Raw genomic sequence first — 23,027 nt, 5'->3', positions numbered from 1 at the left:
CTATGAACTTCTCATGTATTCTCAGTTTCTTCTGTCCTTTCAGTGGAACAAGATGGTCAGAGTGGGCTGGAGTTGGATACTTCTCTCCTTCCAGGAAGGCTGAGAGGGCTGCAGTTGGGTATTTCCCTCCCCTCAGGTCAGTTAGACTCTGATAAAATTCCTCACAGCTTAGGCTCTTGTTAAATAGTTTCTCCTGAGGGAAGATCTTGTTAAGAAGAACAAAATGCCTGGCATATTTCAAAATACAGCCAACCCTTGAACAAAATGTGTTTGAATTGCAAGTGTCCACTTATATGTGGATTTTTTCAAACAAACCTGGATTGAAAATACAGTATTCACAGGATTCAAAACCACCACATATATGTGGGTTCTGTGGGGCTGACTGCGGGGCTTGAGTATGTGTGGGTTTTGATATATGTGTTGGGGGAGGGGAGTCGTCCTGGACTCAGTCCCCCATGTACACTGAGAGACGACTGTAGTCACTTTCCCCCGATCCACCTGCGGGAGGTACAAGGAGATTTTTCTTCAGCATCACTGTGAGAATCTATTTGAGCTCCTGGGGGCAAAACTCAACAAAAGTGTGGGGACCCCCAAATAACTAGGCATCCTTGCCCCTGGGAGTTTTTATCTCTCACGCTTGTTCATACTGAGACTCCATCAATCCTTCAGTTATAGCTCAGGCTTCACTACCTTGCTGGTTCCTGTGGATGCTTGCGCTCGGGGTTTCTGCTCCAGCGAGCCACAAATTTCTGCCTTCAACGGTTGGTCTCTCCAGTTTTGGGTGCAGTGGTTTGCCCTGTGATCCCACCTCTCTGGATGAATCTTGGAAGAGTTGCCCTCCTCCCGGAAGCCCTTTGTGACAGCCCAGTTCCACCACACAACCTGGGTTCTCAGTTATTCCTCTGGGTTCCCGCTCTTGCCTTTGGCCTGTATTGATCTATCACACTGGGTCACATGTGTCGCCCCTCCCCCACGGGACTGTGGGCTCCTTGAAAGCAGAGATGCAGCCGCACACCTCTGTGTCCCCCCCCCCCCCCCCCGCCTAGCACAGCGCCTGGCATGCAGTGGAACTTCAATGAATGCATGTGCCACTAAGGATTGAACAGGGAGTGTGTGCTCTGTACCATGTGTAACACCGCAGGACTTCAAAAGAAAGGCAGAGCCGGGCGTGGTGGCTCACGCCTGTAATCCTAGCTCTCTGGGAGGCCGAGGTGGGCGGATTGCTCGAGGTCAGGAGTTCGAAACCAGCCTGAGCAAGAGCAAGACCCTGTCTCTACTATAAATAGAAAGAAATTAATTGGCCAACTAATATATATATATATAAAAAATTAGCCAGGCATGGTGGCACATGCCTGTAGTCCCAGCTACTTGGGAGGCTGAGGCAGAAGGATTGCTTGAGCCAGGAGATTGAGGTTCCTGTGAGCTAGGCGGACACCATGGCACTCACTCTAGCCTAGGCAACAACAAAGCGAGACTCTGTCTCAAAAAAAAAAAAAGAACAAAAGAAAGGCAGAGCTCGGGGCCAGAAGGCCAGGGAAGGCTTTCTGAAGGGAATGGCAGGGTAATGCAAGACTGCCATGAAGAATGAGAAACGGGCAGCACTGGAGACCTCATCTCCACCACCGGAGGCCCTGTGTCGATTGTTCCCTAACTAGATTCTGTGCTTGGATTTCAGGAGGCTGATTTCATCGTTGCCCTTGGTAATGAGCTAAAACAATAGGTGCTTAGACTCAGAGGAAAAAGCAGTTCAACAATTAGTGAGCTCTCACAGGAAGCCCTGAATATACTTGACTTTGTGGTTTAGACCTCAGAGCTTCCTGCCAGAGCTTAACAAAGTTCAGCAAGCCGAAGAAGCCCAGGAGAAGGCGGGCGGATGGGACCACAAACGTGGCACCAACATTTCAAAGCAAGGTGCCTTCTCACCACCTACTATTTTCTAACTTTAACTAAAAACTGTTTTTTTCCTCCCACTTCCCCCAAAGTACAACTAGCATGACTTCTAGCTGGGGACGGGGTCTGACCTTTTAATTATGGTCATTTAAGACACTTAGGATTTGATTCAACCAACTTGTCTCTGAGCCCACCCTTTTATGTCATCCGATGGGCTCAGGGCACCTCCAGTATTCACGGACTCCCCTCTTTTCAAGGGTGACTCTGCAGGTCACTCTGACCGTGTCTGAACAGTCAAGAAAGTGAGACCAAGAAGATTAAGTTTTTTGGTGCCTTCTGTTGACGTTTGTGCACAGAGGTTTCAATTCATTACACAAATCTACGAATAGGTCGTTGGGCTCAGCTTTGCAGCTGTGACCTGGGGAACATGCTCTGGTCATTTGAATGAGGATGAAGGTGACTCAGGTGAACCAGGTTGACCAAATTTGATCCTGCTATCACACCCATGCACCTCTTTCCCATTCAGTAGCTTCCTCTTCTCGATGCTGGACTCCTTTCTACAATGAGCAGACAGAGGTCAAGTCAAAGCCTTTATTTCACTTCTATTCACAGGACGGTGGGCACGTGTCCACCAGGGCACACAAGAAACCTGAGAGTCCCTCAGGCTGCTTGCAGGGAGACCTGGGCACAGCCGCCACCTGGCTTAGCTCATCTGCACGTGAGCTGAGAGGGAGACAAGAGAGCGCTAAGATTTTTGTGTTCCGTCTCCCATCATCCTCACGGCCACATGTTTATTGTTTCTCCCTCCCAGATGTGGACCACATGCTGGGTCGCAAGGTGCAGAGGTAGCTATGGTCCACGAGCATCGGGAGGCGATGATGTTCCGCTCGTAGAAAACACCCGATGGAAGTGCGGATGTGCACCCCCGGGCTGGAGAAATCCACGGCGCCTTTTACCGGAAAGAAAGGTCTCTATGCTTTTTAATTAGAGGAAGGGGACGTGTGTCCTGCAGCACCGCGGGGAGGTTTCGGTTGAACTCGAGGTCTGGGGAGGGGTGGGCCTTTATGCTGAGGAACTTGTGCGCCCGACGAAGGAGGGGGCCTCCTCTGAGGCTGGTGCTGGCTGCGGTGACCAGGAGGCAGAGGACGATGACCCGGTGCCTGGGAACGATGACTAGGTGGTGGAGGTGCTTGGGAAGCCGCAGGGTTTTGAGGCATAGAGGCTGGCACTTGGTGGGGCTTCTGGCTCCTTTCTTCAGTAGTTACTCTGTGGACTCTAATCTCCAGCTCCTCATCTGCAACAACAAAACCTTTATAGAGTTCATCGTGGCGAGATGCAATCAGTGTAAATATTGAACACCTCTGTGTGCGAGGTGTTAATGCTAGCTCCTCTGGGGGAAGCAATGAGGAAGCAGCAGCTGCCCCTACCCTCACAGAGCTTACAGGAGAGACAGAGACGCTCGCCACAGGTAGAGTGAGAGCCCAGGACTTCAGAGAACTCCAGGAACCAGTGGGAAGAAGACACACAGGTGGAGGACTTCGTGCCTGGGGAGGGCTTCGTGCCTGGGGAGCCCACGAGCAAAGAGAGCACTCAGAACCCAGAGCCCTGTCTCTGTGCCATTCCAGCGGCCGCCCTGAGAGCAAGGACCCTGTGGTCAGAGCACATTACAATGGCGTCCGAGTAGTCATGTCGTTTTAGTAACGACACCCGCCCCCATGGGTTTGTGCCTTTCGCTCAGTTCTGCTGTCATGCAACCCACATTCTGGCGAGAGGTTGGAACATATACAAGGGACTTTTCAGTCCTTAGAAATTTACTAGTTCCTCAGAAATTCATGGCCTGTGCTCTCAGGCTTAGGAGGGAAAGAATTACTCTCCTCATCTTCCAGAATTTTCTGCTTTGAGTGATTTCTGTCCACGAAGATAGAGCCATGACTAACAGTAACGTAGTTTTTCCTGTGCTGCCTTAAAATCACACAAGAAATCTGTGATGGCCCTGCTGGGCCCCTCTGGCCTCTGTTAGGCTGCAAGTTAGGGATCCCAATCCTTGCACCCAAGGCCGTCTTTGCAATGACCCCCAGAGGAAGGTAGGAAGAGAAGATTCTCCCTGGGGTAAATCGACAGTCTCTTAAACCATCATAGGGACATGTGGCTGGGAAAACACAGCCCCTGTCTGGGCATCACCCTGCGACTTCAAGGTGACGACGCCAACCCAAATGGCCTGCTCTGACTGCTAGGAATGCAAGCATTAGGTGGCTTCACATGTGAAGACTCAAAGTCAGACAATGTGATTTTGACATCTGAGTGGCCTGTGCGCTCTAAGCACAAAGAGAAATGGCCCCAGAAAAAGGACAAAACACATCCTTTATGCCATCTTCGGGGCCCCAAGGTAGGTGAGGTTATGCCCTGGAGACTGTGGAGAGGACTTTGACCCCGACCCCAATTCCCAGCTGCGGGGCAGTGGGTGATCCTTCCTCATGTCCTACCTGGCAAGCTCGGGCTGGCATTTGTTCACCGCTCTGTTTGTCCTCCACTTTGTTTATTTGTCCTCCCAACACTTATTCCTCATCTTGCAGCTGTTACTTGCCATCGCTAAGTAGCAGTAAGGACTCAGACACAGACACTATCCTCAGGAAGCCTAAAGTCAAGCAAGTGAGATGACCCAGAACTGCAAACCACTGAATCAGTTTCCAGTGAGCGTGAGAGCCCAGGGCCACCAGATGGTGCAGAAAGAGGCCATGAGCTCTGGTGGCAGGAGTGGGCTGCACAGATGAGGCTAGCAGCCTGCCTGGTCGGAGCAGGAGTGCGAGTCCCCAGCTCACCCCCACCGGCAACTTCCGGCCGCTGCTGAAACTCCCGCGGGCTGCTGGCATTCCCCCCGGCTCCTTGTCTGCCCTCCTTTGCATCTCAGCTTGCTCAGTTCGGGCCTGGACTAGAATGAGGCAAGTGAGGAAGATGGGACCTAAAATGTAAGGAGGGATCCACCCTCAGGGCAGGTCGGCCAAGGCAGAGCTCCGCCTTAAATTCCGCGCCCTGGGCTCCTTGCCTCACTATGCCTGGTCCCCACAGCCTGCTGGCCGCAGGATAAGAGGCAAATAATTTAACCTCACTGAAGCGCTTAAGTTTCCTGATTTGTGTTAATGTCATCTGCCTTCTATGATGACACTGAAAGCTGGATGCATAATGAGTATAAAGCACAGAGACCTGTGCCCGGCACAAATGACTTCTCTGTCAACATAAGCTCATCATCATGTTGGTCATTTCGGCCTGGCGATGGCAGAGATTGCCTTGTCTGGGGTGATGGGTGAGGTCCACCCGGGAAGAATATGCGGTCTTTGACCATTAGGTGGCGGAGAAAGGGTCTCTGCAGGGCAGGGGCTGAGTGCAGCTGCGAGGGGACAGAGTGAGGAAGGCATGTGTGCCTACGGGACTGTGCGAGGTTCCGTTCCGCTGGGGTGGAGAGTGTGGACCGATGGTGGCGGGAAGAACAGGCACTGAGTTTAGGAAAATGTTTCAGGGCCAGGCTGGGGGCCGTGGTGTGATGGGACATGGGCTGAGAGGCTGCAGCCTGAAGGGGCGACCGAGGGAGAACTGAAAAGAGAAGTCGGGGTAAGATAGCAAATCAGAACGGCACAGGGCGCAAGGCCACCACTGCCTGTGGAACTTCTGACCTTGTCCTTGGGCCTTCCAGGAATTAGCTGGTGTGGGTGGCCTGGGCCCATTCAGGGAGAGACCCAGCAAAAGGGGACCCAGGCCTGCAGCGAACTGGGATTGCACAGGGCCCCAGGCCTGCCCGCCTAGCTGCACACCCTGCTGGTGGCTGACACCCGCCTCCACCCGGCAGCAACACCTGGTTTGTCATTCTCTGATGTGTTCTGCCTTGGGTGGCCTGGATGCCCTCGAGCCTGCTCCTCACGAGCACAACCTTTGCATTCTTGAGGGGTTGTTGGATAGGCATGATCTGAGGAAAAACACTCTCTCCTGAATGGTGAGTTAGAAAAGGGGCACAGTCACCCTGGTTTAGAACAACTCTTTTCTTGTGAGTATTTGGCCACCTCAGTGATTTTACCTGTGTTCCTAGGAGCTCGGTCCTGAACATACTGTGGGCCATGCATGCACAGGATGGGGGTTCCTAGCAATGGTGTCATGAAGCTCACCTTCCTACCCAGGTGGAGAATGTATCCACGCTGGCCTTGTGCCAAGGCGGCCTCAGCGGATTCCAGTGAGGCTAACCTGGACTCAGCATCTCGAAGCTCCCACATAGTCGCCAATCAAGAATTTGTTTTGCAAAAATCAAGCTAACCACAAAATGAAACAGGCTATACCCACTGGTTTCAATGCTGACATTTTGAAACTACCCATCTCCACGGTTTGCTTTGAGTCCAAGGTGTTGTCCCCATGAGAAGGTTCACAGGGATTTTGCTGGGGCCTGCGGTGGGGTGGAAGAAGGGGAGCTTACTGTTTCTCCTGCGGTTCTGCTTTTTCCTCTTGCTGATATAGAAAATGAGCAGGGCCACAAAGATCAAGAAGAGGGTGCCTCCTGCACAAATGCCAGCGATGAGATAGATGTCCAGACCTTTCTCTGCAAGAGAAGAAGAGGGGTGAGAGCTGGCATGGTGGTTCATGCGTGAACTCCCAGTAATTTGGGAGGCCAAGGCAAAAGGATCGCTTGAGGCCAGCAGTTTAAGACTAGCCTGGGCAACATAGTGAGACCAAATCTCTAAAAAAAGAGAAAAACTTTTTTAAAGTTAGCTGTCATGGCGGCACACATCTGTAGTCATAGCTACTGGGCAGGATGATCACTGGAGCCCAGGAATTCAGGGCTGCAGTGAACTACAGATCATGCCACTACCCTCCAGCCTGAGCAAAACTAAAAAAAAAGTGGGCCCAGACACAGGGGTCATTTCATTGCTCTGGCCGAGGATGCTGCCTCCTGGTCCAAGCAGATAAAAGAGCTCAATGGTGGCCGGGCACAGTGGCTCCCGCCTGTAATCCTAGTACTCTGGGAGGCCGAGGCGGGCGGATTGCTCGAGGTCAGGAGTTCAAAACCAGCCTGAGCAAGAGCAAGGCCCCGTCTCTACTATAAATGGAAAGAAATTAATTGGCCAACTAATATATATATACAAAAAATTAGCCGGGCATGGTGGTGCATGCCTGTAGTCCCAGCTACTCGGGAGGCTGATGCAGGAGGATCTCTTGAGCCCAGGAGTTTGAGGTTGCTGTGAGCTAGGCTGACGCCACGGCACTCAGTCTAGCCTGGACAACAAAGTGAGACTCTGTCTCAAAACAAAACAAAACAAAAGAGCTCAATAGGAGCTTTCGGTCTCATAGAGGCCAAGTTCATGGAGGGTGGTGAGTTGTGTCCATTCCTGGAAGGGCCCAGAGTCCAGGGGAAGCCCCTCTGCAGGCTCCTTGGGAAACGGCTCTCAGGGACTAGACTAGACTCGTCTGATTATTTACGTGGTAAGGCCTGTCCACTCTCCCCTTCTCGGAGAGCGTCATGGAATTTTGGATCTGAGGAGTTTAGAGGTACTATAGCATAACTTCTAGTTTCAAAATGAGGCCCCAAAATGAGGCCACACTTTATCTGCTCCTGCGCAGTTCCCTGAGCGGCCCCTTGTCTTAGTATTTCTGCGTTGTTTACGCCGCTCCCATCTCTGGCTTGCCTCCTGCACCACGATTCTTGCTCGCCCTCCTGACCAGGCCATTTCCAGACCCCCAGGGGGAATATTTCCCTTGTGCAGCCCACTGACCTCACAGCCCGCACACCCTCCCAGATCCGCCCTGCACCCCCGAGGGAAGCCCAGGCACACAGTGAGTTAGCAACAGCAGCGGACTCAGTTTCCAGTGCCCAGACCTTAAAAACAATAACTTTGGTGTCACGGGAAACGGTCTGGGTCCGGGCTCTTCTAGGCAAGAGCTATTTGACATTTGCTGCGTTACTTCACCTCTCTGAACCTGTTTCCTTCTTTGCAAAATGGAGATAATGAAACCTACATCACAGGGTGGCTGTTGGAAGTCAATCAGATAATGGATGTGAAAGTGCTTTGTAAACTGTAAAACAACACACGAATGTGAGGTCTTGCTCTCACTAGTGCTCCCTGAGCTGTTGTTTCTGGGAGCTGTTTCCCAGGAGGGGTGCTGGGCTGTCTGCCCCTTTGTCAGTCAATACAGTGAGAGGGGCTGCAGAGGGGCCGGGGGTCAGGGGCCAGGGCATCTGGAGGACAAACTGCAGCTTGGCCCAGCATCACAAAAGAAATGCTTCCCCAGCGAAACAACCCTAGGAAGACACTATTAGACACGAAGCCCCAGAGGAGCCCCAGTGAGCAAGCCAGAGGCTGGGAAACCAAATTTAACAGGTTATCAAACTGCGGTCGTTTGTTCATCCTTGGTTTTCTCTGCTGACGTCCCTCTCTGACTCATTCTTTGCCCGCCAGTGACGCAACTTGGCTGTGCTCTACCAATGAAGGGGTGTCACTAGAGAAGCAGGCATGAGCCCAAGGTGAGCCATGCAGCTGAGCCGAGAAAGGATTCCGGGTCCCTTAGGCCCTGCTGGATGGGAGGAGAGGCTGGGGCTGCAGGAAGGAGTTTACCTCCTGCTGGGCTGAGAGCTTATCAGATTTGACCTAGGGTGGAACATTGGGTAGCAAATGGCTAAGTCAGGCAGCCACTAGCTCACCTTAGAGTCCTGAGGAAGGGTGGCCACACCTTTATCTTGGGCACACTCAGTCTTTTCTCAGGTTTGTGCACTGTGGCCCTTTGGGGCGCCTGGTGATGCTTTTGGTGGAGAACATTCCAGCCTGTCTCAGAGGCAGCTGTCACAGTGTCATTCAAAAATATGTCCCTACAATCCCTAAATCCAATCACACTATCTTCCTACAGTTTATCTTATTTATTTATTTATTTTTTTTGAGACAGAGTCTCACTTTGTTGCCCAGGCTAGAGTGAGTGCTGTGGTGTCAGCCTAGCTCACAGCAACCTCAAACTCCTGGGCTCAAGCAATCCTGCTGCCTCAGCCTCCTGAATAGCTGGGACTACAGGCATGCGCCACCATGCCCGGCTAATTTTTTGTATATATATTAGTTGGCCAATTAATTTCTTTCTATTTATAGTAGAGATGGGGTCTTGCTCTTGCTCAGGCTGGTTTTGAACTCCTGACCTTGAGCGATCTGCCTGCCTCGGTCTCCCAGAGTGCTAGGATTACAGGCGTGACCTACCTCGCCCGGCCGTACAGTTTCTCTTAGAGATAACATGCCCATAAGTTTACGTGATGAAGCACTTCTTGTGTGTCTGAATCTGTTCCTTCTGCTAAGGATTTTGGTTTGAAGTATGTGCACACTCTCCTGACATGAGCCAAATGGTGAGAGTCTGATCATTGCTCCTCTCCACCTTGGCCTTGGAGAATGAGATGTCCAAATCCCTTTTAGGGTCTTTAAGAGCAGCCCCTCCCTCCCAGTGTCCCCCCACTGACACTTCCTGTGATCAGCCCCTGCTCAAGGGGACAGAAAGGACAGAAATGTTCCAGCCTCCAAAATTTGGCTTCTCCCAAGGTCTTCTTTCCCTCCCTGCTTCCATCCCTAACACATGCACATTTTTATACTGGTGGGTTCTAGTTAAAATAAACATGAAGAGCAGGGTTGCCAGATAAAATACAAGATACCCAGTTAAATTTGAATTTCAGATCAACGATGAATAATTTCTAGCATTCTGGGCAGTATTTGGAACATACCTAGGGTGTATTTTTATTTGCTAAATCTGGCAACTCTAATCAAAGGCCTGCTGAAAGGGGAAAGAAAGACACGAAGTCAAGAAGGGGCAGCTTCACTCACTGTGCCTCACTGATGGGGGGCTGTGGGGGACAGCTGATGGGCAAACATAAGGGGTGACGTGATGCTGGCCTGTGTTTGTGATGGGCAAAGTCTCACATGCCCCAGTGATCCTCACTCCTGGTATCCCATCTTTGTGTAGTCCCCTCTGAATGAGTGTGGGCTGGACTTCTCAACTTGCTTCTAATGAATAGAAGACAGCAGACATGATTAGGATATCATTCCTGAGATTAAGTTGTAAAAAGACCACGGGTTTGTCTTGGGCACTTACTCATGCTCTCTCCTAGATTACTCTGAGGGAAGGCAGCTGCCATATTGTGAGGCAGCCCAACGGCCCACATGCCTGGGCTTGGAAGTGGATCCAAGAGTCTACTCCTCTGATATTCTGTGATCATGGAGCTCATTCTCTTTGTGGACCAGGAGGCTAAAGCCCAGAGAGGGGAAGACACTCCATCAAGGTCATCTGGCTACATCTGGATAGACCCAAACTAGAAGATGCCTCTCAAAAATTTCTTCTGGAGGTCATGGAAAACAGGGACACTGGTGATAAATTAGACTCTTGGAGTTTCAGGACTTCCTGGAGCTAGTCCCAATGCTGGGCTGTCCTGCTGGTGTCGTGAGCAGCGGGGCCATGCTGTGCCCACAGTCCTCTCCGCCCTGGCTTGCTCCCTTCCCCTGTGCCTCATCTCCCAGGGTTTCTACAGCTTTTCTACCCTCACTCCTGGTAGGAGGTGCTCACCACTGACCAGCTCCCTTCCACCATGGAATCTTTAGGGGAGGGATTGGAATCACGGTCACTAACTAGCGGAGGGACCTTGGGCAAGTCAGTTTCCCTCTCTGGGGCTTTGTATGAGGTAATCTCCACAGCTCCTTCCCTTCTCCAATTCTGCAATTCTTTCTCACAGAAAAAGATCTTTTTAATTGCTCAAGGTCAAATTGTGCTCAGTGGGAAGACTCCCAAGATAGGTGACCAGAGAACGCCATCCCCTCTAAGCCTTCCCTTGTAGGTTTCCGGAGGAAGCGGTAGGTTTTCACTTCTCATCCTGAGCCAAGGCTGCCTCCCAGCCGAGGATTCTGTGGCCTGGAGCTTGTGCCTCCACCCGCCGGGGCCCAGCAGGCTGTGCCTGAGGCGATGCTCGCTACGTACCCAGACAGATGTCGGCTTTCTCACTGGATTCCTCGCCGAATCTGTTCTTTGCTGTGCACTTGAACTTCCCATGCGGTCTGGTGGTCCACTTGTGTACGATGATCCTCTGAATACTTGTCAGGAAATGTTTCTGATTTCGATACAGCTTTAATTCAGGGTCAGTTCCCTTCATTACCTCGCAGGTCAAAGTTTTGTTGATACAATCCCAGGAGATCTCTGGTTTTGAGACCAACTCTAAAAAGAAAATAAAGATCCAATTCACGTTAGGCAATTTTCTGATTTTAATAGACATACCTATTAATACAGGGAGGAATGGAGTCAGTTTGGGACCAAGGAACAATTTCAAAGACCCCTAGCCACTTTGAAAATAATTCTATTATATTTTTTTTTACATAGAACATCAGAACAAATTTATTTCTGATAAAGTATGTAGATGAATTATACCAGTAAAAAAAAAAAAAGTATGTCATATCTAATGTTATGTGCTGCCTTATACCTTAAAATGTTTTTACATACATGATATCATTTAATCCTAACAAGCAGAGAGGCTGATGTCTTTCTTCCCTTCTGAGTCCAAGTTCAGCAGTGCTAGTAAGAGGGTGACCTTGTCCTGATCCCCACTCACCTCAGGAGCTTGAGAGGAGCGATGTTTTAGGAGCAGCCACGAACCCCACCCTGCAGGAACCACCACATGAGTGGCCTGGGACCTTGGTGGCCCCCTACCCTCAGCAGGGTCCAGAGGGCCAGGTGGGGGCACATGGGGGTGTGGGTGTCCAAGGAGCTCAAAGCATCAGGAGAGAAAGGACACCAGCCTGGGAACCAGAGACATGGTTCTGCCTTTCCCAGCCACAGCTGCTTGACTACTCCCTGTGCCTCGGTGGGCCTCATCTATAAGAGAAGGATGAGAGAAACATTCCCTGCCCATCACAAAAGGGAGAACATGCCGCAAAGCCCCGGGCAAGTTGTTAGGTACTGACAGTATTAGTGGTAGTTCTTGCTTTCATTAATGGTAAACCTCTTGCCTCTCCTTTTCTGACACGATGATATTTAAAGGCTGCATCGTAAAAGAAAATACACTTGGCCTTGGTGTTAGATGGGTCAGGTCCAAATCCTAGCTCCACTGCTTGCTAGTTGTGTGAGCTTCTCCTTTTTCTTCTCTTGTATTCCTTTCCTCGTTTACTCTCTTTCCCCAGACCGACCACCCTTCCCTCTCAGATGCTCTCCATTCAAAATGCAGACAGACAGCTCATTTTTCAATGTTTCCCTCCCACTCTGACTTCCAGACACCAATATCTTCCCCATGGACCGTCCCAGCCAAATTTCATTTCTGTCCCAATATGTGTAAGCATGCAGAAATTAAATTAAATTTTCTTCCCATCCCGAGATTTTCTGTTACCCAGAAACAAGAAAATGGAAAAACATCAACATACAGCAACAGAGTCAGTACATAGCCTAGGGGTTGGGTCACAGTGTTTACCTGTCTTTTCAAAATGGAAACATTCTTTTTGTATTTATAACAGTAGCATCCAATTGTTATAAAAATTGATTAACTACTTTTAAAAGTTTAAAGTGGATTAAAAATCACCCCTAATTCCACTACCCAAATTAAATAATAATTAACATTTTAATGATGATGTCTATTTTTGCCAGATATTTTCTATGTGTATGCACACATACATATAATATTTTTAGAATTAAAACTGGATTGTGTGATTTTATACTCTGCCTTTTTCGCCTTACTATGAAATTATATTACGAAATTCTTTCCTTTATGAACATCCATAAATGTATATCTCCACCATCTTTTTAAAATGACACATTCTTAATTTAATTAATAAGTTTCTAACTGATGGAATTTCTAATCTGTTTTTGATCTGTTCCAGTATTTCAACAATATAGACAGCGCAGTGATGAGTGCCTTCGTGTAGCGGTACCTCTGGGCACACCCCCTCGGTGAGGATGGCTTCCTACCAGTGCTGCGGCCTGAATATCGAGGGGGGGTGGCATTGAAAAGGCCTTCTCAGGGTGACAACTCCTTACTTTTGAGATGCTCGGATTAACCCCTTCTCTACCAGCACCTGCATCTAAGGGGCCCTCCAATGCCTGCAGCAGCCCCTTCATTAAGGAGATGGGGGTGCCACGACGGAAGCTAGAGAAAGTTGGAGAAGCAGGGAGATGCGGGAGGGCATTAGCACTGGGCAAACAGGCACTGTGCCCCGGGCACTGCAGGGCACCTTTACACACATGGTCTCATTGACTATGCCTTGAAGTTATTAAGAAAATCAGACTCAGAGCTGATAGGGAATTTACCCAAGGCCACGTGACAAGGAATGGTGACCAGACCACAAGTGAAGACGCTGTGTGACGTTGACATGTACACACACAACAGCAAGTCCCTGTCTTCTGGCTAAGGGGTGTGAGAGTTTCTTTGGGGGGTAATGAAGACGTTGATTGTAGTGAAGGTTGCACAACTCTGTGACTATACTAAAAGCCATTGAATTGTACACGTCGAATGGACGAACTGTGTGGTACGTGAACTATATCTCAAAGAAGGTGTTTGGAAAAAAAGACAAAGGTCATCCTCCTTGCCAAAAGGACCTCTAGGGTTGGAGCCTGACTTTGCTCCTATGAAGCAACAAGACTTTGGTCAAGCTGCTTCTGCTGGGGTCTCTGTTTTCTTATAGGGAATAAAGGGGTAGTAACGACTACCTCTCTACTACCCCTGGGGACTGCTGGGAGCTCCACACGAGATCTGCAAGGGAGCGCCTGACACCAGCTTTATGACCACCACACAGCAAATTCCCACCAGTGTGAAAGCACCAGCGCGGTCCTCCATGTGAGGCTCACGCTCACAACAGGACACCTGCGCCACGCTGGCTGCAGTCACCAGATCTGCAGGGCCCACAGAGTCCAGTCAGAGGCCCCTTCGGGCACCATTCCGAGCCCCACCCCGTTTCTGGAAGGTGCTCTCCATTCAAGGCTGCAGGGGAGCTGGTGATGCCTGGGGTGGCTGGGGTGGGGCTGCTGCCAGGCCCGGGTGCTGAGGACAGGGCTGCAGGGAGCCCTGGCAGGAGGAGGGGGCCTCGGGCTCTGGCGGCATTTCCTGTGTGCAGCACAGCAGCGTTGGTTCGCTCACGGAATGACTGGCGCATGCCCGCGCTGGGGCTCCTGTCTGCCTCTCCAAGCCGAAAGCAGCTTCCCCTTCTCCCTTCTGGTCATTCCCTGCACAGTGTCCCATGGGCTTTCAGCTTCAATGGCATTTCAATTCCACTTTCACCTCCTTCTCTCCCTCACCCAACCGGTGTGTCTGTCCTTTCTCCAACACGACCCTCAGTGTGCTCATTCTTCCTCACCTCACAGGCCCCCTTTCTAGGCCTGTGGTCGCCAAGCTTGCCTGCTGCTGGGAACCGCACCCCTTCCCTCCGGGGGATTTAGAACCTATGGATGCCCAGGCTCCATAGCCCAATCCCTGATTTAATTGGTCTAGGATGAGGCCTGGGCACTGGTGACTTTTAGAAGCATCCCTGTTGATTCCAATGTGCAACCAGGGTTAAAGATCACCCACCAGCCCTTCCCCGCTCCACTTGATTACAGCGGCAGCCTCTGGCAGGTCTCCCCACCTCTGTCTTCAATATCTACTCCTGCCCTCCCAGTACAAGTACAGACACACAAAGCCTCACATTGTGTATTTTCTACACATATCAGCAAAAGTCACCTTCCACCTTTGATCACTCTGATGTTGAGCAGATCCAACACACGGGCTGCTCATCCTTAAATGCACTGTTTCCAGCCCTTTCCTATGATATAACTAACTACTCCTTTGGGGCACCCTGGCTTACAGCTGGCTCTCCCAATGACAGACCCGCTGCTCTCCAATTAGCCTCACCTTCCTGCCACACTCTTAGCTTGCCCCTTCAGCACCCACCTGCGATAGCCCCCTTTTTCCTCTGCCCACTTATTCCCCTTCTGATTAATGCCACCTTCATCCGGGTTCTTCACCCAGCTCCCCATTCCCCGTAACCACCTGGAGAGAGAGCTGTAGGCAGATAGACTTGAGAGTCTATCAGAGGTGTGGATTCCACCCCCAAGCCCCAGGGCTGGAGTTTCCACAGGGGCAGGAGGGATATATTCGATGTCCTTCAGAGCCCCCCTGAAGGCAGAGGTCAAGGCTGGAGAATGTTATAAATGCTATTTTCCAACTTGCTGAAATGAAAATATTTAGGGAATGAACACTTACCTCCAATCTTCAAATCAAATGTTTCTTCTCGCACGAATCTCCCTTCTGTATTGTATACTGATACCTTGTAGGTACCACCGGAATATTTCTTCAGAGGCTTAATTTTCAGAGTTCCATTGGCTAATACCACATATGCTTCATTTAGAACAAAAGGTGGCTTGTCTTTTTTGAGTCGTGCAACCCTGGTCTTGTTTGGCTTTCCTTTTTCCCAATGTATATCATCAATGTCATTATTCATTCGAAAATTAGGAATGTCCAAGTTGATTTCCTGATCCAAGACACCCCAGACTTCCTTGGCATTCCCGGTCTCACTGAGGACTGCATCTGTGAAAAGCAACACAGTTGCTGAGGTCTGGAGATTCACTGCCAGGGAAAGCTGGGCTATGACCTCTTTGACTCCTATCTCACCTCAGGGTTTCCAAAGAAGCTTCTAACAGTGACAGTGGAGACCCACACATCAACTTACCTTTGGTAGAAAAGTTGAAAATCAGAAGTAAGCTGGCTACAATTTTACAGGAGAGGTTCATCTTAAGGGTTAGTTTCCTTCTTATGATTCTGAGCTCTTTATGCCAAAGGAACTAAAGTAAGACTGGTGGACTCCACCCCCAACCCCCTAGAGCTTAACCACATGCCTCTCTTTTTTGCTTTTTTTACAGTAGCATAGAATACAGACACACACACACACACATACACATACACACAGCAAACCAACCCTTCTGATGTGCTCCTTTGACAAAGCAGGTGTGTTTATGGGTGTATTTTCTTATCACATTTTAATACTTGCCAAAAAAATGAGGGGCAGTTATCAACCCCATGAAAGAGAAAAGGAACTGAGAGGCTCGGTAGACACCAAGATCACCCTTCTATAAACAAGGAGCCCAATTCAGCCACACAGCCTTCTATCCACTCAGCTATATTGCTTTAACATGACCCTGTAGAGATACAGTGAAACATAGAGTACAAATATTTATCCTATATAATTATAAATATCAGAAAATGTATGCACATGAAATCATTAGGAAATGAATTTTTTGTCTTTCCAAAAAGATGTTTTTAATGTTCTAAAATTGTTTTTATGATTAAAAAACAGAAAGAAACAAATAGAGGCTCAGCTGTAAAGGCTTGCAATCCCCAAACCCTATGTTTAGCATACATTTTACAACTCTAGTGAAATTCACAGTTAGGTAAATAAAGCCTTCTTCCAAAACAAACGAAGAAACAGAGACTATGAAATACTATTAAACCACCAGAATAAATGATTCAAAAACATTTAAGGTGGTTAACATTATAGATGGTAAAGGAAGGGGAGCTGATAAGGAGAAGAGGAGAAGTGAGAGGGGACAGGGGACAGGGAGAGAAAAGGGGAAGGACATTTGTGACACACGGAGAGAGACGGTGTTGCAGAGACAGACATACCCTGATGAGATGGCCCGACAGATCTGGGCACAGAAAAAAGGAATGACCCAGTGACAGATTTCCAAAGTAAATTTCCAGTTTTACATTCTTTAGGGCACAATGAGTAAAAAAAACTTAAAAAGTGTGCTTGCTTTCTTTTTCAACTTTTAGTACAAATGTGAAAATTAGCTCTCAGAAAGTTGCCTAGGAAGTAAAATTAAGTCAAAGCAATTGTTTGCCACCACTGAGTAAAAGGAAGCCCAAGATATTTACCTCGTGTCTGTGTGAGCAGCATTCACAGTAGTAAATTACAGTTGGATTAAATTTTTAAAGTAAAAAAACCTATAATGTGCTGGACATTGTGGCATGTCCCTGTAGTCCCAGCCTCTCTGGAGGCTGATGAGGTGGGAGGATCGCTTTAGCCCAGGACTTTGAGCCTGAGCGACATAGCAAGACACAGTAAAAAAAAAACCCTATGATAAAGCTAAAACAACAATATAGAAAGATATTTTTCCATCTTTGAGTATGGAAGATCTACCTACATTAACACATGATCCATAAATAATAAAGAAAAGATGGGCCCATTTGACTACAGAAAAATGTAAAATTTATGTATAGACAAAGAGCTACTGAGCAAAAGGAAAAGATGTGACAAAATGTTTGCAATACATATGAAAAATTATTAATATTCAAGATACATATCTAATTCCTATCAATCAATGAGAAAATATAGTTTTTTTAAATGGGCAAAACATATAACTAATAAGTTTACAGAAGAAATACTTTACAGAAGAAATATCAAACATATTTGCTACCGAAAAATATGTCATAGCCATGCAATACTATTTTTCACCATCAGAATGGCAAAATTAGAAAAGATACTAATTTACATTATTGACATAAATGTGTGGAGAAACAGGGACTTTTATACAACATCAGAAGGAATGTAAATCAATACCTCCTGGGGAACGGAATTTGGCAGTTTCCACCAACTTGAAAATGCATGCATTTTTTGACCTAGTGGTTTTAATTGGAGAAATCTATCCTACACAAATGGTGGCACAAATGTTTAAAAATCTTGTTCAAGGATGTTTGTTTTTGTAATAAAAAAATTGTGAACAACTACAATTATGACACATTCATATTATGAAATACTGTATAATGGTCAAAGCAGACTGAACTAGAACTAAAAGCAAGGCATGGAAAGACACTTTTGGTAAATCGCATGAAAAGAGCAAGTTGCAAAATAATATGTATAGTATAATACATGTATTACACTTCTATGTATTATACTATGTATAATGTATGTATTATACTATGTTTATACTACACTATACCATATCACACTACACCATACCACAGTATATTATATTATTATTAGTGTACGTATGGGAAAAAGTCTGGAAGACTTTTTTTTAAGGCAGAGGTTTTTTTTTTTCATTAAGGTAAAATATACACAGCATAAAATTTGCCATCTTAATCATTTTAAGGGTACCATTTAGTGGAATTAAGTGTATTCATATTGTTGTGTAACCATCACTGCTATTCGTCTCCAGAACTTTTTCATCATCCTCAACAAAAACTCCATACCCATTAAACAACTCCCCACCCCCCTCCCCGGCCCTTGGTAACGTCTATTCTACTTTGTGTCTCTCTGGGTTTGACTACTCTAGGAACCTCATACAAATAGAATCATGCAGTATTTGCCCTTTCGTGTCTGGCTTATTTCATTTAGCATAATGTTTTCGAGGTTCATCTAAGTTGTAGCAGATGTCAGAATTTCTTTCTTTTTAAAGGCTGAATAATATTCCACGGCTACACCACATTTTGTTCACCCATCGTTTATTGATGGACATTCGAGTCGTTTCCACCTTTTGGCTATAGTGGATAATGCTGCTATGAACATGACTCTGCAAATATCTGTTCATGCCAGAGTTTTTACAGCGCTCATTGTTCTGGACTTCGACGATAGTGAGGGGGCTGAAATGAAACTTTTGCTTTTTACTTTATCAAAGTTTGGAAATGAACATTTCTTTTTAAATAATAATAAAAAAAATGTTTCTAAAAGAAAGGATGGTTAAAGCACACCTGTTTTTTTCAAAAGCATTTGCCGACCCTGAGAAACAATTAGCATGCAGCCTTCCTGCTTCTAAGTGGCTGACACGCCAGCCACTGTCGGGCTCCAGCCTGTCATGGCCTGGACTAGACCAGGTGGTGGTGGCCAACTGCTAACCTGACCCAGCTTTTAGAGGCACTTGTCCCCTCTTCCTCTCATGTTCCCGAAGGCTTTTCCTAAGCTCTCATGGGTCCGTGAAGAGCAGCTTCTGTTCTTTTTGAAATATTAATTCTGTTCCTCTCACAGCTAATTCAAGATTAAGTGATGCGCATGGCTTCGAGGGAAGAAACCATGGGAAAAAAAGGGATCAATAGATCTGTGTATAAAAACTTATAATAAAAAATATTAAAAGACAAAACACTTAGTAGAGTGAATCATTTGCAAGTTATACAACATATGCTAATCTCCTTAGAATTAAATATTTTTTGTGAACAGAAAGAAATGATAGACACCTTAATATTAAAATAGTCAAGCTCCTAAAAAGGAGCAATTCACAGAAGAAGAAATACAATTGACCAAGAAATCTACAATACACATAGTTAATTTATTAATAAAGAAATGTTACTTTTAACATAGATACATTTTTCAGCTTTCTTTTTTAAAAGCTTTCTTTTTATCATGTGTTGCATTGTATGAAAACATACAGTGTCTATGGTAAAAATGGGCATTCTTGTATATGGCCTGTAGAATTGCAAGTAGGTAAAGTTTTTCAGTGGGCACTTTGTCAGTGTGAATCTAGAAGCATCAAAAATATTTATATTTTGACTTATCAGTCCACAAGGATACTCTTATTGTAAGGAAATAGTGAAGGCTATGTACTAGGTCTTGGCTATAAGTTTATACACTGCCAAGTTATACACTTGGCTATAAGTATATACAATGTTTCTAAGTCAACATTGGAAATAATTTAAATGTCTATTGGTTCACTAAATCATGATATGGACAAGCTGTGGAATATGAAAAAACAGGTCTCAATTGTAGGAGGGGGGAAATCTTTTTATTCTACCCATCTTAGGTTCTCTAGCTGGGACCCTATAAATTAGACCAGCAAAAGACAGACTAACAAGGGAAAAACGCGCATAAGTTTAGTAACACGTCCATGGTGCACACACATGGGAGCACTCATGCTGAGTAACCCCAGGGGTGGTTAGAACTTGGGCTTATGTTCCAGCTTAAGCCAAACGAGAGAAAGGAGTCCGGGGCTTCTGGGTGGGCAAGGCAAGTTATGGGGCAACCAGGAAAAGTATAGTAAATATAGGTTGTTTGGTTAAGTTTGTTCCACAGATTGAAGTTGTGCCTCCTCCACTGATGAGAGTTGTTAAGAGTCCTCCTTTTCTAGTCACAGAGGAGAAAGATGCCTTTTACAAGCACATATTTCCTTCATAAATGTAAATTTCTCTTACAAAAAGAAAACCTGTGCCCTGTTTTTAGAGTTTCCCCACATCTGGCAGTTTGAGATGGCCTTTGGCTCAAAATAATCCGTATGCGAAAAAGGTGTGTCTGGCATCTTCTGGTAGCCTCACAAGAAACAATGCAATCCCATTTTGTTTCTCAATAAGGGTGTGTGGGTGTGTGTCTCTCAGAAGGGTGTCCAGCAGGGTGTTGGTCCCTGTGTGGTGGGATAATAGTTTTTGTTCTGTTGTCCTTAGTTGTTGTTGCTATTCTAATATTTCTAAATTGAACATGTACTGTCTTTTGATTGATTTCTTCTTAATTTTACATGGGCATCCCACTGGGGTAAAAGCTCCAAGTACCGCGGTGGGTGCAGCCCTGTCTTGAGTGAGTGTGAGTTTCAGGGGAATATCTGGTGATGGCTCATTCCCCTTCCCTCCTCACCAGCCTCACTGCAGACTACCGGCTGGCTCTTGCTCTATCTCCGTGGACTCTTTTTCTTGCCCAAACTTACACTCTTGGGGGATAGACTAAAGGAAGATAGTGAGAAGTAGAGGCAGAGGAAGAAGAAAACATTCTTAAAGGTCTTACTTGAGGCTGAACTCCTATCCTCTGACTAGGAAGATACCAGCAGTCCTGCCCCCTCACTCCCTCTCTGGGTTGAGGGAAAGCCCTAGTAAGAGGTAGGTCATTAGCACTGTGGTATAAATAAGCATTTCTATACCTCTGAGACAGAGTAGGGACCCCTCTTAGAGTATGCCAGGGCTCCCCAAAGCATGGAAATACAGGAAAATCATTTTTGTTTTTGAGACAGAGTCTTGCTCTGTTGCCTGGGCTAGAGTACCATGGTATCACCCTAGCTCACAGCAACCTCAAACTCCTGGGCTCAAGCAATCCTCCTGCCTCAGCCTCCCAAGTAGCTGGGACTATAGGCATGTGCCACCATGCCTGGCTAATTTTTCTATTTTTAGTTGTTAATTTCTTTTCTATTTTTGGTAGAGATGGTGTCTGGCTCTTATTCAGGCTGATCTCAAGCTCTTGAGCTCAAGGAATCCTCCCGCCTCAGCCTCCCAGAGTGCTAGGATTACAGGCGTGAACCATTGTGCCCGGCCGAAAATCTTGAGTTCTTTCAAAAGTTCCAGACACCTGGCTAGCTTTAAAAAGTGAACAAGGAACCTGATGAGAACATGACCCTCTAAGCAAGCCAGGAGGTGTTGGTTCCTTGTGGAAACTAAAAGATAGCACTTTTTTTTTTTTTTTTTTTGAGATAGTGTCTCACTCTGTTGCCTGCTGTTGCCAGGGTTAAAATTCAGTGGCATCATCATAGATCAACCTGAAACTCCTGGGCTCAAGTGATCCTCCTGCCTCAGCCTCCTGAACAGCTGAGACTACAGGCATGTAACAACATGGCCAGCTACCTTTTTAAATTTTTTTTGTAGAGATGGGGTCTGGCTATATTACCCAGGCTGGTCTTGAACTGGCCTCAAGCCATCCTGCCACCTCAACCTCCCGAAGTGCTAGGATTATAGGCATGAGCCCCTGTGCTGGCCAAGATAGCATCTTAACATAAGCTCTTGAATCGTTTTTCAGAAATCCCCACCAGATGGAAAATGCAGATGAGGGAGAAATGAGGAATTAAACTCTGCCACTCTGACTGCCATTCTTTGTTCTAAATTTCCTCTTGAGGCACCTATCACACACATTTTCACTTCTCTTTCTGCTAATCCAAGAATCTCTAAACCCACCTATGCCCCCTACCTCCACTTAAGGATATCCTGCCTTTGGGGGCCAGGCCTGCCTGAAATGTACCCCTGTCTTTAAAAACCCTGGCTTGTAAACCATCCGGAGTTGGGGATTTAAGCATTCACTGCCCATACTCCTTGCATGGCGCCCTGCAAATAAGGCCTCTTTCTCCCGACTTCAGTGCCTGGCTTTACTGAGCAGATCCTGGTTCTGTAACGCTTCACTCCCAGGCAAATTACTCAAATTGTGAGATTTTAGAGGAGAAGGAAATTCAAAGGGGATCTGGTCTCCTTGCCACATTTCAGTGGAAGGTCCTGAGGCCAGGGAGGTGGCAGGGTATGCCTGTCCCCTCTGCCCCCCCCCAAGCCAAGCCAGCACCCCAGCCCCAGCCCTGCAGAACCCTGGGACACCCCCTGCTTCCTCCCGTGACCGCAGCTCCACCTCCCCCCGTGCCCCTCCCCCACACAGGCTGCTTGCCCTGGACCAAGGCAATGGCCAGGCCCTGCCCCGCCTTCCCACTCAGCTCCCATCCCCTCTCTCTGCTGCCTCCACTTCTGCCCTCGCTGCGCCTTCCCAAAGACCCAGGGGAGAAACACGGAAAAGGATTCAAGCGTCCAGCACTGTTTACTGAAGACGGACACTTGCCGCAGCTCCAGTACCAGAAAGGCCACCCTTTCTGTGTCTGTGTGCAGCCAGGGCCTGCTGGAGTGCAGCTGGGTGGGCTCAGCAGAGCCTCGGCATCAAGATCAGACCCCACAGCACCGTCACTGCCAGGCCCTGGGGCGGGTGTTCTCACGACAGCAGCCTCGTGCCATCGGCCACGGGTGTGCGTCCTGGGGGGGCCGCCTGTTGCCCAGGTGAAATGCCCACCTCAGAAGGCCTGTGCCTCTGCCGGGTGTATCTCCTCCGGGACAAAAACCGAGTTTTCTTTTCCTCTTGTGCTTCCCACCCACGCAGCAGAGAGGACAGAGTCGGCCCACGGTGGCAGTTCCTGTGTCGAGCCTGAGTTTCTGAGATGAGACGCACCCAGCCTGGAAGTCCCCCGTGTAGTCAGTGCTCCGAGGGGACAAGGGGACCGGCTCAGTCACCGGCTGTATAGTCACGTGATTGTAGAGAAAAGAGCTTCGAGTCACCACATACTAGATATGTGCATCTACATATGTCAGTTCGTGCCTTTGAGCTTCAGTTTCCACATTTATAAGAAGAGAAGCGCTCTGTTCTCTGGCTTATTGTGAGTCAAATGAGGTGACCTGTGTCCAGGGCCCCACGCAGTCCCTGGCCCCC

The 23,027-nt window shown here is 47.6% G+C and overlaps 1 protein-coding gene across 3 annotated transcripts; it reads right to left on the bottom strand.

The window, feature by feature from the left end:
* Positions 1-2,467: 2,467 nt before the first annotated feature.
* Positions 2,468-22,789, bottom strand: CD2 (CD2 molecule). Of its 3 annotated transcripts, none has more exons than XM_076000011.1 (5): positions 22,614-22,789; positions 15,098-15,421; positions 10,861-11,094; positions 6,347-6,469; positions 2,468-3,199 (listed from the first exon to the last, which is right to left on the bottom strand). In XM_076000011.1, exons 2-5 carry the CDS (start codon positions 15,333-15,335, stop codon positions 2,871-2,873), a joined length of 924 nt encoding a protein of 307 aa, XP_075856126.1. In that variant the 5' UTR covers positions 15,336-15,421; positions 22,614-22,789; the 3' UTR covers positions 2,468-2,870. The 3 variants fall into 3 exon arrangements, with proteins under 3 accessions (XP_075856126.1, XP_012617276.2, XP_012617277.2); XM_012761822.3 differs by lacking the exon at positions 22,614-22,789 and adding an exon at positions 15,564-15,685; XM_012761823.3 differs by lacking the exon at positions 22,614-22,789 and adding an exon at positions 15,564-15,685 and having other exon boundaries at positions 2,468-3,184.
* Positions 22,790-23,027: the final 238 nt, after the last annotated feature.

This window comes from Microcebus murinus, chromosome 2 (genome assembly GCF_040939455.1).
Source record: "Microcebus murinus isolate Inina chromosome 2, M.murinus_Inina_mat1.0, whole genome shotgun sequence".
NCBI lineage: Eukaryota > Metazoa > Chordata > Mammalia > Primates > Cheirogaleidae > Microcebus > Microcebus murinus.
The sequence above is the reverse complement of the archived record's forward strand: the minus strand, read 5'-3'. Positions and strand labels throughout refer to the sequence as shown.

What these genes read in the sequence shown, in the direction of transcription:
- CD2 (XM_012761822.3), bottom strand. Translation starts at nt 15,624, where the DNA reads ATGAACCTCTCCTGTAAAATTGTAGCCAGCTTACTTCTGATTTTCAAC. An exon ending in TTTCAACTTTTCTACCAAAG is followed by an intron (nt 15,422 to 15,563) that starts GTAAGTTGATGT and finishes TGCTTTTCACAG; the next exon opens with ATGCAGTCCTCAGTGAGACC. An exon ending in GCAGAACCGCAGGAGAAACA is followed by an intron (nt 3,200 to 6,346) that starts GTAAGCTCCCCT and finishes AACTCTATAAAG; the next exon opens with GTTTTGTTGTTGCAGATGAG.